This window comes from Chaetura pelagica, unplaced genomic scaffold (assembly GCF_000747805.2).
Source record: "Chaetura pelagica isolate M959 unplaced genomic scaffold, ChaPel_1.0 scaffold55, whole genome shotgun sequence".
Taxonomy (NCBI): Eukaryota; Metazoa; Chordata; class Aves; order Apodiformes; family Apodidae; genus Chaetura; species Chaetura pelagica.
Genome location: NW_009953571.1, coordinates 5,942,396 through 5,956,038, shown reverse-complemented (window position 1 = coordinate 5,956,038; position 13,643 = coordinate 5,942,396). Strand labels below are relative to the sequence as shown.

The 13,643-nt window shown below is 40.0% G+C and overlaps 1 protein-coding gene across 1 annotated transcript in view; it reads left to right on the top strand.

Moving 5' to 3' along the window:
• The first annotated feature begins 1,086 nt into the window (after positions 1-1,086).
• The window catches only part of LOC104390438 (cytosolic phospholipase A2 epsilon-like), a 31,956-nt gene continuing 19,399 nt past the window's right edge, over positions 1,087-13,643 (top strand). The window contains exons 1-5 of the mRNA XM_009999577.1: positions 1,087-1,113; positions 6,970-7,042; positions 10,283-10,419; positions 11,112-11,243; positions 11,827-11,867. Coding sequence (XP_009997879.1) covers positions 1,087-1,113; positions 6,970-7,042; positions 10,283-10,419; positions 11,112-11,243; positions 11,827-11,867 — 410 coding nt within the window. The remainder of the gene's footprint in view (positions 1,114-6,969; positions 7,043-10,282; positions 10,420-11,111; positions 11,244-11,826; positions 11,868-13,643) is intronic.

Genomic DNA, 13,643 nt, shown 5'->3' with positions numbered 1-13,643 from the left:
TCAACAAGCAGAGAGACTGTAAAGAGTGTGACAGAAACAGAGTCTGGTCTTGCATGCTCCCAAATCTGCCAGCTGGCTCATATATGCTAATTTAGGGCTACTATAATAGACTGCTCTTGCAGGCACTGAGTCACTGCAGACCAGAGGGCAGGGGAGGTGGGGAGGGGCTTGTGCCCGGGTGTTTCCTGCAGGGTTCCTGCTAGGGTGCTGGGAAAGCAAGCACATGCTCCCCCCCTCCTCAGTCCTCTGAATTCAGCTCTGAGGAGGGGTGAGCTGCTGCCCTCACTCCCTGGGCCCACACAGGAATAGCACAACCCTCCTTCCTGCCTCACCCTTCCACCCCCAAGTTTCGCCTACTTATAGCTTATAGCTCCTCCCTTCCCTCTCATTGCATTTAAAATCAAACTGTAAGATTTCTGGACACGTATTCATATTTTTACATAGATATATACTAAATATCCAGGCAAAGAATACTGAGCACACGGCAGGGTCACTGAGTGCACCGCAGAGGTGTCCAGGGTACCTTCAAGGGAGCACGAGTCCCACAGCCACCAAGCTGTGGCACTGCAATGGAGTCACTTACCTTGCTGATCTGTGTGCTGCTATGGGAAGACTGCTACTACAGGTATTTGAGTTCATGGCTTGGAAAGAATCTGTTGAGGTCTCTCTCCACTACCTTGCAGTACAATGGTGCCAGTGTTAGAGGTTCTTTAAGGGTTACGATTGAATTAGTCACAGGCACTTTGCTTGGGGGTTAAAGCTGTTGCATAAATGCAAAACTTTTATCAGCCATAGTATTTTCAAGAGAGCAATCCCTGGGCAGAAAGGGGCTTCAGTGTCCCCTCAACACACCACAGTAAGTAGAAAAGAAATGGCCCTACATTCTGCTGACTCAGTTGAGGTGCTCTAATAGGCTGCAGGAAACAGGGAGGGGACTGCTTAATGACTGGAAACAACAAAGGGGTGGGGCAGGGGAGCCTGGTCATAAAATCCCTTTTCCTCCACCCCTAATCTGCATGAGGTGTTCCTGCCAACTGTACGACTCAGTATCTTTTAACATTGGACTTACATGCACCTGGGGCTGCAATGGGATCAAATTTGAGTTCAAATGAGGTAAGAAAAAGAAGTCAGTATCAGTCTTAAAGTGGGTAAAATTGTCTGATAGTCCAATTAAGTTGATCACAGAGAACAAAATGTTTGAGGTATATGGGCAGTCCATGGAAAACGAGTTTACTGTTTCTCAGATCTCGTGGTTGTGAGGATGGTTTTCCTAGTTTAGCCTTTAACACAACCTTGTGGCATGTCTGTGTTTTCAAACTGTGTTTCTGGATTACAGGTTACTTATTGTGCTTCCTCAAAAAAAACCCCTTCATGTCAAGTAAATAAGAAGCTGGCACAGAGTTGTGGATTTGGTAGCTGATAAAGCACCTAATGAGTGTCGTTAATGAACATAGCTCTAAGTATGGCTTTGAATGTGAGATGTTTTTAAAAGTCAGTCTAAACCCAGAGTTTAATGTGTAGCTTAGTTTTCTTACCTTTACCTTGTGTTGTTTTTTCTAGACCTTTACGGGCACCTCAGCACCAGCGGTGAGAACGGTAGGTAGTAATTAGCTGGCCCTTCATTAAGTGCTGTCTAGTGCTGAATGTAGAGCACCAGAAAAATGTTAGGAATTCAATGGCTTGGGGGAAAGCTGTAGTGCAATATTTACTCTAAAGTTGAGCTGTGACTTCAACTTTGTAGATGAAATATTGCTGTTGGCTTTCAGTAAACTCTAAATAGCCTGGCTCCTGTTGGTGTCTGATGCTTGTAGTGCTGTAAGTAGGTGCTGCACCGTGTCAGGGCTGGTTCATTCTTCACCTGTAGTAATTTTTTAATTCTGCCTACTTTTTGTGTTTTGATTTCTTTGGATGAAACACCGACTTGTCATATACATTATTCCTTCATAAGAAGACTTGGTTTAAGCAGGTCTTTTGGTTGTTTTCAGTGCTCTAGTATTCCTTGTAGTCTTTGCTCTGTAATGACCTGTCATAAATCTTGCAATTCTCTGTGTAACATAATGTTTAAAAACACAGTGTATAGACAGGTAAAACTATGGTATAAATGTGTTGTGTTTAGCCCCCTGTCAAGCCCAATCTCATCTGTCTGGTAGGAGTGGGAGCAGTGCCCAAACTACTCTGAATGTGAAAAAGAGAGCAACGGAGGTGTTTTGTAAAGGCTCGATTGAGGATGAAGTCTTTGCATAGGCAAATGAAAGCTCCCTGGACAATTAGCAGCATTCATGGTAACATGTATTAGCATAAAGGAAAATATATTAGATAAGCTGCTATGAGCCAATGCACGGGAGCAGTGGCAACAGGATGGGGCTCTCTTCAGACACTTGCAATGGGCTTGGGCTGCTAATATCGGTAGCAGCTCTCTGGGGATCTGTACGTGGAAAAGATGGGCTCTTGCCCCATTTCAGTGATATGTGCTTTCCCAGCTGGTTTGTTTTGAGCTTTGGTTCCACATGAGGGATTGCAGTGATGCAGAGATTCTCCCAAATTGTGGTAAATGTGATCTGCCTCGTGAAGGTTGGTTGCTATTGAATGTATCTGATGCCTGATTGTGCACAAGAGCCACTTACCACTTCTGTTCAAAGTGAAATGCTGTCAGAAAGCAAAGAGTTAGCAGAGTTTCTTAAACAAAAAGCAGCTTTTAAATTGATGTTTAGGCTTCCATGTATGGTCTCCCAGCTCTAAGGATGTATGCTAGGGTCAGAACAATTGTGACTTTTAGTCCTGTAAATTTAGCCTGTGTTTATAGAGGATCAAGCTGTTTTTAATCCTTATTTCTTTTTACATTGTTAGTAGGTCTCTAAGGTTTTGATTGTGCCTCTTGTCTTTAGAGAATTTAGGGTAACAGAACCGACCTGAATAAAGTACATTAGAGTAGGATCCAGAGCCCCTTCTTCCTACCCTGAGTCTTTGAAGCTCACAGAGGCAAAAATCAGGAAGGACCTGAGTTGTTGGGTTTTGGTTTGTTTTTTTGTTGTTGTTTACTTGTTTGCTTATTTCCCCTGAAAGCTGGTATTTATTGTGATAAATGCATAAGCATACTGTATCTGAGTTGGTTTTTGATACTTATTGGCTTAGTTAAGGGAACGATTTGTCATTATCATTCAGTTTCAGGGCAACCCATGGGATGGATGTGTGTGATTTAAAATTGTGTCACCATTTAAATTAAAGGGAATACATAAAATATTTGGTAAGAAAATGTTGATAGTACCTGTAAGCTGGCAGGTAAAAAGCAATAGGTTTTCGATTACTCAAATTACTGCATCATATAAAATTAATATGGGCTAGTATGATCTTAAGGAAAAGCATTTCCATGTTGAACTGTGAAAATACTTGACTTGGTTTCTCTTCTGAGATTTGGGTTTATTCTAATGTGAAACTCCAGCTGTGGAGCTGCAAATAGGAAGAGAAGAAAGATCACATGAAAATGGCAGACTCTTGGAAAGTTACAGGCCTTCCGCCACTGCTGCTCCACTTGTTTTTATTCTGTAACAACTTCAGTGACTTCTACTATTTAAGATCCAGCTATGGTATATTTAAAAATGATTAAATAAATACAAAACGTGTAGTTCAAGGAAAAGTGTTTCTTATGCTTTTGACCTTGCCTGAAGTGGTAGACATAGTAATGTAATGAAATCCTGCCTGCCCTTGGGGCTCCAAAACACTTGGAAATTAAAAGGTGCCACATACCTGACCCAGGTCAGCAGCAAGGCAGTGATTTGTGTTTTAAAGTCCTGCCACTGTTTTTGACAAGACAGAGTGCTTCCTTTGTTGATCTACGTAGCTTTCAAAGTACTGGCGAGATTTCTATTCCTTCATTAAGAGAAAGCTAAGGGAAGAGTGGATAGATTGGGAAGAGTGCTGTGCTCCCAATAGATCTGACACTCCATTTTACTTTGATAGCTGCCTTTTCTGTTGATGTAACTTGGGAATGTTGTATGTGTTTCATTTTAGTCTCAACAAGAAAAAATTCTATAGAAGACTTTTAAGCTTGGAATTTTACAGAAATGGAGCAGTTTTAGAGTCTGGTTGTGTAACTCATTCATATAGATGAGCCCTCATGTATGTGAACACTCCTGTTAACTTCCCTAGGACTAGATATGTAAAGATTGCACAAGTGTGCCACAGGATTTAATTGAACTTTTATCTGACGTAGGATAGTGTGACCAAGACCTGTGTTTGCAATCTCATATATTTAAGTAGTTTCAACAGTGATTATTAAAATGCCTGGCTTGTGTTTCCGGTTTATGTGGTAACAATCATGTCTCAAACAAAATAAATACAGAAGCTGAAAGTCAAAGCATATGTAATAACTGACCTGGGAGGCTTCTAGTCTTGGAACTTACCCAGCCATATGGTCATCATCACATTAAAGAGAAAGATGTGGATGTCATTGCTTGTTACTAGCAGATTATCCAGTTTAAGGTATGCCACTCAGTTGTTTTTCTGTGTGACTTTGAGTAAGTCTCTGACAGCTGGACTTGACAAAGCATTCAGGTACCTAAAAGTTAGGAGGTATCAGGTCTGACTTCCAGCTCTCTGGTATGTGAATGGACTCTACAAGCCAGAGTGAAGCACTGAGGATTGATTTGATATGTTTGGAAAGTTATATACAGTAGAATTGTAACAGCTGGGCAGGTAACTGCATGAATAGGTACATCCAGCTAACAGGGACAGCTGAACACAAAATCACCCTTCTGAGATCCTATCTGTGTGTTCCACTCACAGCTGCAGGGAGATACCACTGTCCACTTGAGATGCACAGACTAGAGGTCTAGATGCTTGTTTTCAAAGAGCAGAGCAAAGGTTATTCCTTTGAAATGTTGTCCAGCGTAGTGGTTATAGCACTTCCCCTGGGGTGGGGAACTTAGGCTCAAGTCTGTTCTTCTGTATTCAAGGGATGCAAGCCCCGTCCTTCCTGGGTAAAGAAATGCCCGACCTCTTTGCTGAAATCGGGCTGCTGAGGAGAAAAACATTTGAGATTTATTGGGTAGGATAGCAGAGACCAAGCATAAATATAACATACAGGTCAGTAGATTTGGCGTGGATAGAAAAGCCTTGGCTGTTGGTCCCTGAGCCTAGGAGTGCTTCTGGGTTTTACCCAGTCCTGTTTACTGTGTATAGAAAAGTACTGGCAGTTTGTCTGTGTAGTCTGGGCATGGTGTCTTTTGGTTGGTTTTGATCAGAGACTGTAATTTTTAATTATCTTTTTTCCCCAAAAATAACAAGTTGGGATTTGTTTATTATTATTTTTGCGAAGTGTGTCTGTCCAAGTTCTCCTTTGTGGCCATGTTTGGTATAACGGAGCAGACAGAGCTGTGATGTACTCTTTGAGACAGCAGTAATATCCCACAGCTGACAACTAAAGTGCTTTCAAACAGTGTACAATAAAACTATGCCCTGTGCTAGAGTCTGGGCAGGTTAAGATAATGCAGAACAAATGTGCTCATATCAATGACTGCACAGACTCTCCTGCTACTGTCTCACTGACCTTCAATCTGTATCTTCAGGGCCTTTTGTCAACTCAAAGGGGCATGCGAGAGGATATGCTGGGATTACCCAGCCTGTTTCGTGGAGGCTGTTCATCTCTGTTGCATTTTCAGACACGCTGAGGCTTTGGTTGGCAAGGACAAGGACCTGTTTCATTCTGTTGTGTTAGTGTCCAGTATCAAATTGTGGTCTTGGCTGCTTGACACTTTGTCAAAGCACTATGAAAAACATCAGGATAAGCCTTGTGCTACATGTTTGGAAACACAAACGATCGAGCAAAATGTGTTAACATGCTTGAAGGAAATAGTAGCAAGGTACCTTTTATTAGTTAACATCAGTATATAGTTTTTACTTTACTCCTTATGATCAACACAGGCACTTCAGAGGCAAAGTAATAAAACCCATGTGTTTGTGCTAAGACACTGTATTAGCTTTAAGGCATGGTGTGTCTATGAATGCAACCTGTGAAAGGGTTTGCAGGTAGAATTAATGTGTGTTCTTATCAACTGGCATAGATAGAAAGATTAGACAAGTTTAGGGCAAAACCCACCAGTTTCCATTCTAAAAGAGTCAGTCAAGTTTTGAGATAAATTATTTCTATAGATATATTGATTTTAAAAAGAAAGATGGTACTTATGAAACAGAGGAGATGGTAATGTGGGAAAGGAGAGAAAGACGTTACAGTTATCTCCAAGGTGAAATGGGGGAAGAGTTAATGTATAGCCTGAGGAAGGTGAAGATACATTAATAAGAGCCATGGAAGTTATGAGGTATTATGGAATGAGTATCTCTGAGCCCAAGGTGTCTGATATCAAACGGAGTTATGAGTTTATTCCACAGATCGTCTCTGGAAAGAGTTTTACAGCTTTCTGCTGGAGAGCAGGGCTGAAGATCAGAGATGGATTCGTGTCTTCATGAGAAGTATCTCATCACTCAGTTGCATTTCTGTCTTCTAGGCTGTGCATGGGAGCTTGTGCTGGTGCAGGAGCTTTTGCTGGTGCATAGCTATTCTTGCACAGCTACTGTGGCACTGTGTGGCATCCCAGAGACTGCTCTATTGCAGGCAGTGGTGTGTAAGGGGGAGGACACTCATGTGTGCTGTAAGGGTGTATATTATGGTGGTAATTGAGCAGAATTGGAAAGAAGTGATCTTTTTCAAAGCAAAGCATCAACACCTATTCTAAATCATATGTGGTTTTGAAATCTGTTACTTGTATTTCAGACTTGAAAAGGGTTCTGTACCAAAAGCTTATAAGATTTCTTCAGCTGCTCCAAGTAGGTTTGATAAATAGTATTGGCTCAACGTTAAAAACCTTATTTTATCTACATCCTCTGAACTTCAGAGTTATGGCAGTCTGTGAGTACGGACTACAATATTAATCTTAATTTTTATTTTTTGTTTGTCTTGTTTGAATTGTCTTGCAGAGACCAGTATCTCCTTTCAACTTGCTCACTGTAAAAATACTAAGAGTCAGAAATGCCCGGAGGGCAGACGTGCGTAAGTACTTCTATTGGTGGATGTTTCTTCTGATTTTTTTTAAAGGAAAGAAAATATTTAGTCAATGTTATTGTTATTAAATGGTGCAGGAATAAAAAAATATGTTTGCCATAATTATTTTTATTGTGATACTGAAGGGTTGCTTTCTGCTCTTTAGTGTAAAGAGGCTAGAAGGCAAGGTGATGAATTTAATCTTTTGCTTTCATACCTGACTCTCTGAGATGCATTTCCTACCCTTGTGACATCGGACTTAGCTGCTGGACAGAGGGCTGCTCTTTAAATCGTAAAAAAACCCAAAACCAACAGAAGAAAACTTACTTGAGGTTGGATTTGGTGGTTTCTGGCAGGAGGGATGTGGTCAGAACAGGTGGAAATTGTGGTTAACAACACTTAATGCATGAATGAAAACTATCAGGGAATTAATCTCTGCTGCGCATTTGGTATTCCAGGTTTCTTACTTCTGTGTCTCCTGCAATGTAACACTACTGTGTTTTTGTACCTTTTTCCTTTTATTTTCCAGCTTTAAAAACATTTGCTATGATTTACTCAATGCCTTGTTTACTGCTTATGTCTCAGTATTTTTTCCTCTAGAATGATCAAACTGCTTTGTTTTATATTTACAGTGTCCTTTTGAAAAATAGTCCTCTAGAATGATCAAACTGCTTTGTTTTATGATATTTACAGTGTCCTTTTGAAAAATATTTTGTTCATTAGACAAAGTGAGAGCACCTTATAAGATGTAAAGTTTTGAGTTTCTTGTACAGAAACACTTTGGGTTCTTATAGTTGTGTGCATGACTTTTTCTTTAAGAAAAGCCAGATGCTTAAGTGGTGATTTGCCTCAACCAAGTATGTGATCTGACCAGGCAGTCAACTGCAATTGCATCTGCAAACCTGCACACACAATTGTGGGTGCATTTGTGTACTCCTGCATGTTGCCTGCTTTGGCTTCAACTCATTGTGGCTGTCCTTCTCAGGAGTGAATTGCTCACAGTCATTCCTTACCACAGTGAATAGTATGGTCTTTCTTCATGAAGCCTGTTGGCATGTCTGCCACATCTTACTGCTTTATTACCCTGTATTCTGGTCTTAAGAACAGATGAATATCACATCTTTATGGGCTTGAAATGCCATGAATTGAAAACTTGGGCATTCCAAGGATTTGTTTAAAGGTACCTGGCAGAGAGATTTGAAAGTTTTCGTTAAGAATATTTTCTCAACAGATTTTTTTTTTTTTTTAATAGACTCAAGTTACTGAGGGAAACCTTTTTTGTTTTTTTGTTTGTTTTTTGTTTGTTTGGTTTTCTTTGTCTGCAATGACAATAGTATTTCAGGCAGTCTTTGCCTTTCCTATGACATTGAAAAGGCAAACATTTGAGTTAGTTTTTCTTGAAACCTCCATATTTTCAACTATGGGAAAATATTCCTTTTCCACCTGTTTTTGATTGTAACAATATCCTGCTTGTTACAATTCTGAGTCAGCATTTTTTTCTCCACTTCAGCTTTCCTGGTTTTCTGATTAAATGTTGATGTTATCCATGTCAATGTGTGTGGTTTTTGTTTTGTATTTTCTCAATAGTGAAGTGTTTGTGAATAGTTTTGTATTGGTCTTTCATTCTCATGTTTCTATTTACTTCACCAGTGGAAAATAAATACTCTTTAAGTATTTTTCCTTAGTGTTGTTCAAGAGCAAGATAGTTTAAATAAATTTGGGTATAGGCTTGGAAATCTAGACTGTGTTTTGGACACTGACACTGACTGATCTTGGGCAAGTAATTAGAATTATCTCAGTGTACTTACTTGCTTAATCCTTAATCCACTGTGAAGTAATTCATCAGTGTGTCTCAAGCTCTTTGAAAATGGAAGATATAGCATCAATCATCCTTAACCATTTCCATTTCCATCTGCCTACACTTGTGCCTCTGCTGAACAGCTGATCAATCATTCACTCCTGATTAGGTTTGGCTAAGGCCACTTTCTAGATGCACTGGTCTTCCCACAGTCATTATCAAGGTGTTGCTGATTGTGATAGTGTGGTTAACTACATGATAAAGGCACAGCTTGAGAAAAATATGGCTGGTGAAAAAACTTAAACCTGTAGGGGTTACTGAAAGAAAGAGGAAATAATTGAAAAAAATTGTACTTAATACGATGTAATAACACTGTTACAGATTTTGAGCATGATGCAGGGATTGACTTTGAGTTGAATTATTTGACCTCTTCTGACTCACAAGGTCACTGGTAAGAACCAGATGACTGGTTGAGCATTGCTAATGTGAAATAGGGAGAATACGGATCATGTCATTGGTATGGGAGAAAAGCCATGGGTGGCTGCATCAAATTTCTCCAAGTCTCACTCCCTGGTGGCTCTTCCTTCAAACCCTGGGGGTCGGAATGTGGAAGCAGCTGCTGTCTTTGGTGGCACTCATGGCTTCCTTCCCCAGACATGAGTTATGGCAGGATTTTTCCAGTCTGTAGATAGAGTAGTAGGAAGGAACAGAATAAACAGCAACTTAACCATGGTGCTTAAAGTGATTCTGTTTTCTGAAAGGACTGCTGAGAAAGACACAACTTCTAAATAGGTTGTTAAATACATGAATGAATATGAAATTACCACGTTCTGATTCGTGATAAGGAAGTCAAACTTCTAAGCTTGATGGCGGAGCACTTTTTGGCAAGATAATTCTGTTGTTCTTCATTTAAGCCAGCACTTTGATAAAGCTTCTCAGTCAGTTAAGGTATGAAATCTGGGGAAGAAATACTAGAAGACGAGTATCTTTGTAGCACAGCTTCAAGGGTGTGAGGTGTGGTCCCTAAGTGACAGGGGAGCCATCCTACAGCTGATGTGAGTCTGCATTGCAGAGGGTACATCCTGGTAGATATTCTTGTGTTCTGGCAACATTATCCTGTCCCAGTCATTTGAGTAGTCATGAACATTAAGCTAAATGCAGTGCGGATGGATGTACATATACTTAATGTGGAGTACAATGCTATTTTAAATATAAAGTAACATTTTAAAAGAAGTCTGACTAAAAGTGAAAAGGTGAAGGATAAACATAGCAAATGTGTGAGGACGTTTCTGTTTTCCTGCAGGTGCTTCATTGTGTTATTTACTCCCCACCCTGTGTATTTTAGAAAATCCTCTACAATGTTATCTTTATCTTACTAGGGTTAAATGTGCATAGTGCAGTAATTCTTTCTCTGGATACATTATCACTCTGCTCATCTTTTTGTTTTACAGTCAGCCTTTCAGATTGTTATGTGACACTGTGGCTGCCTACTGCCTCCTCTGAGAAGGTTCGGACCAGAACCATCAGGAATAGCAAAAACCCTGTCTGGAATGAAGCTTTTTGCTATAAGATCGACCGCCGAGTCAAGGTAGTGAAAAGAAATGATTTTCACCAATTGCTGTCTGCAGATAGTAGATTATGCAAAACTACAGTAAACCAATAAGTATGTCTAGCATCCAGATGCTGGAGGTGTTCAAGATACCTCAGGAAAAAGCTGAGTTGCTTACATCCTCCTTGGCATTGCTCTGTTCCAGCCACTTGTTACTTAAACACTTACTATGCTGAAGCAGTGAGAAGCAACTAAATGCCTTGCAGAATCTGGCCTTACTATCCTATTCCCCATCTTGACATATACAAGTGAAAGCCAAGACAAAGATCATATAAAAATAACAATAAGACCAGTTAGTTCTGGTTACAGAAAGGAAATCCTTTAAACATTCTTTATGTGCCTGTGCCTGTTTTGTACATTTAGAGTCAAAGGCCATGAATAAATATAAAACCTTTTAATATAGTTATTTATCACAAATTAATTAATGTTCTGCATGACCTGCTTGTCTTGTTTCCTTTCCTGAGGCAGACAAACCTACTTGGTGTGTGTACAGTTAACAGCAATGTGAAGTCTAATGCTCCCCAATCTCTTCCCCTATGCTCTTTCTCCTTTTTCCTCATTATCCTAAAGCTGGAGGGGGAGGGAGGAAAACCTAGTCTTGAGGATTTCTTGCCTTATAGAGCTCTTAGATACCAAAATAGCTCCATGATATTCTTAATCTCTTTTTGCAGAATGTGCTGGAGCTAAAGGTCTGTGATGAAGACACAATCACCAGGGATGACGAACTCTGCACCGTTCTCTTTGACATAGATAAACTCACTGTAGGTCGTACTGTTCGAGTGAAATTTCAGCTGAATCCACAGGTGAGCAATGGAATTGATGAGAACAAAAGCATACATATATTCTTACAGCATTTCAATATAAGAAAAATCTTAAATTTAAACATAAAATCCCTGCATGAGTGCTCTGTGATCTTTTTTTCAAAGAACAAATATCTATGCTAAAGATCTAGGATGGAACCAACTAGAACTAATTAGCCAGTGCCTTCATTCTGAATATTTCTGGCATGTTTGTTGGCTCTTGGTGTAAGTTCTGAATTTTCAGCAGCTTTAAACTGTAATAATATTAAAGCAGTTAATCCTTTTTGCTTTGGAAATTAAAATCTGGAAAATGGCTGTTTTAGCAGAATAGCAGTTCCTACATCTGCATGCTTATGTGGCATTTGAACTTCAAAAACATTGTTTTAGCAATTGTTTTTTCAGTATCTTGAAATTCAGTATCTTCAGTTGGTACCACAGGGTTTCTTTGCAAATTATTCTTATGTTCTGGGAATTTTCCTAAGCACTATTCTAAATATGTATTTTACAAATCATATGTAACTGGTAGGATGAAACCTATGAAGAAAAATATGTAATATTCCTTTATTTATTTTTCCCCTCTCTTCAGGCCCGTGAGGAACTGGAGGTGGAGTTCACATTGCAGAACACGTGAGTAGAGTCCTAAATTCTATATAAACTGTTGTATTCAGTGTAAAAATAGTCTGGGAAGCTGGTTCATATGTGACAGTGCTTCTTATAATGACAATCTCTGAAAGCAGTACCTAGATGTTTTCAAGTCTGGAATTTCAGAATACATATTTTTAGATTTTAAGTATCTGAAAATGTAATATTTGCCCTGTTTGATTCCTGCTTCCTGGGCACCGACTTACTTCTGTTCTCTTTTTGTCATTGAATCAGTACATAAGTATGAGAGTAATTACAATATTCAGGTAGTTTTGACCCTTAGGAGAAGGAGAGGCAGGCCTAAAAGACTCATGTCCCCCCCTTCTTGGGGAATCTGGCTTTTCAAATCCACAGTAGTATAAAATGCTTTCCTGTAAGCTGGTTTGTTCAGTCTCTCTGGCTACACATGGTGAGCTGTGATAGACTTGAGCAGCAGTTCTGGCAGGGAGAGGAACTAAATATTTTGCATAAAGAAAAGAGCTAAGATCACTGTGGAAGGCTGAGGAAGCATGAAAACTGGTGGAGCAGCACTAGCTTCACTTGGAATGCTTGGAAGGTTGTGGTGGAGCTTGATTGTTTAGGGGATGTGTTTGCTTCAGGTAATTAATCTCGTGGAGAAAACTGGGAGCCTGTAGCTCCAAATATAGAGGGAGTTTGATGCAGGACCATGGGTATTGTAAACTATTCCCATAAAATGCTCATATCTCTCAGGAATGTATTAGAAAGGATTTCTGTTACCAATTTGATCCATGTTATTGGACTTAAAGTCTTGTTAGAACAACCTTAGAGAAGAAGTGGTACTGCTGGTACCTTCTCAAGGCATTTGGGGTGCTTCAGGAGGCCTAGCAGGAGACATAGGATATTGGTAGAGAGCTTGCCTGACATGTTTATTCTGGACAGGAGGGGAAAATTTGGATTAGAGGGAGAAAGAACAGTAGCTCAGTGTTATGACTGGAAGAGGAAAGATCCCCCAGTATTCACAACCAAAAAAGCCTTCAGAGAGAAGGCAGTCTCAGAATCTCCTATTACAACTCATGGAAACTCATCAGGATGGACTGTTTGTTTACTGTGCACAAGATTGTCTGAAGGCCCAGCAACAGCAGATGGAAGGCACCTATCACAGCTTAGGGGTGACATGAAATCAGTTAATAGCAATGGGGAAGGGAGCTCCAGTAGATGTCTCAAATGGCCTCTCTACAGTCTTCTTTCTTCTGCAAATCAGAGGATGGCTTGTGGAGTTGGTACACAGAATCATATTCCAGATAATCCTGTCTTTTGACGAGGGAGATCCAGGCAGGTTATCTGGGTTAGGTATTGTGCACGAGTGGGTTTGCATATATAGATGGACGCTGGAATTAATCTTGGAGCATGTGTGCACCAGCTCTGTGTCAAACTCTTCTCTTGGACCTTGCAGCCAGTTGCCTTTTCCTAGAAACATGTTCAATGGATAAAGTCAGAAATGTGACAATTTCTGATGTTCTGCCTGAGCAGTAATTCTACTGATTGGAAGATAATGATTGGGACTATCAAAATAAAAATGACCCTTGGCAGTCCTGAGGAAGAAGTTTCAAAAAGAGTCACAGTCATGGCTCAGTTGCTACAGCAAGAACACCTCTGATCTACCTTTTTCATTCATAGTGAGATACCTTGGTGACCAATATAATAGTTGTGGCCTGAAGAACTCCACTTCTGTGTCATAAGTTGATCAGGGAGGGAATGTTCCTGTGATGTCCTGGCAGGCCTGAAAAAAGGAAGACACTT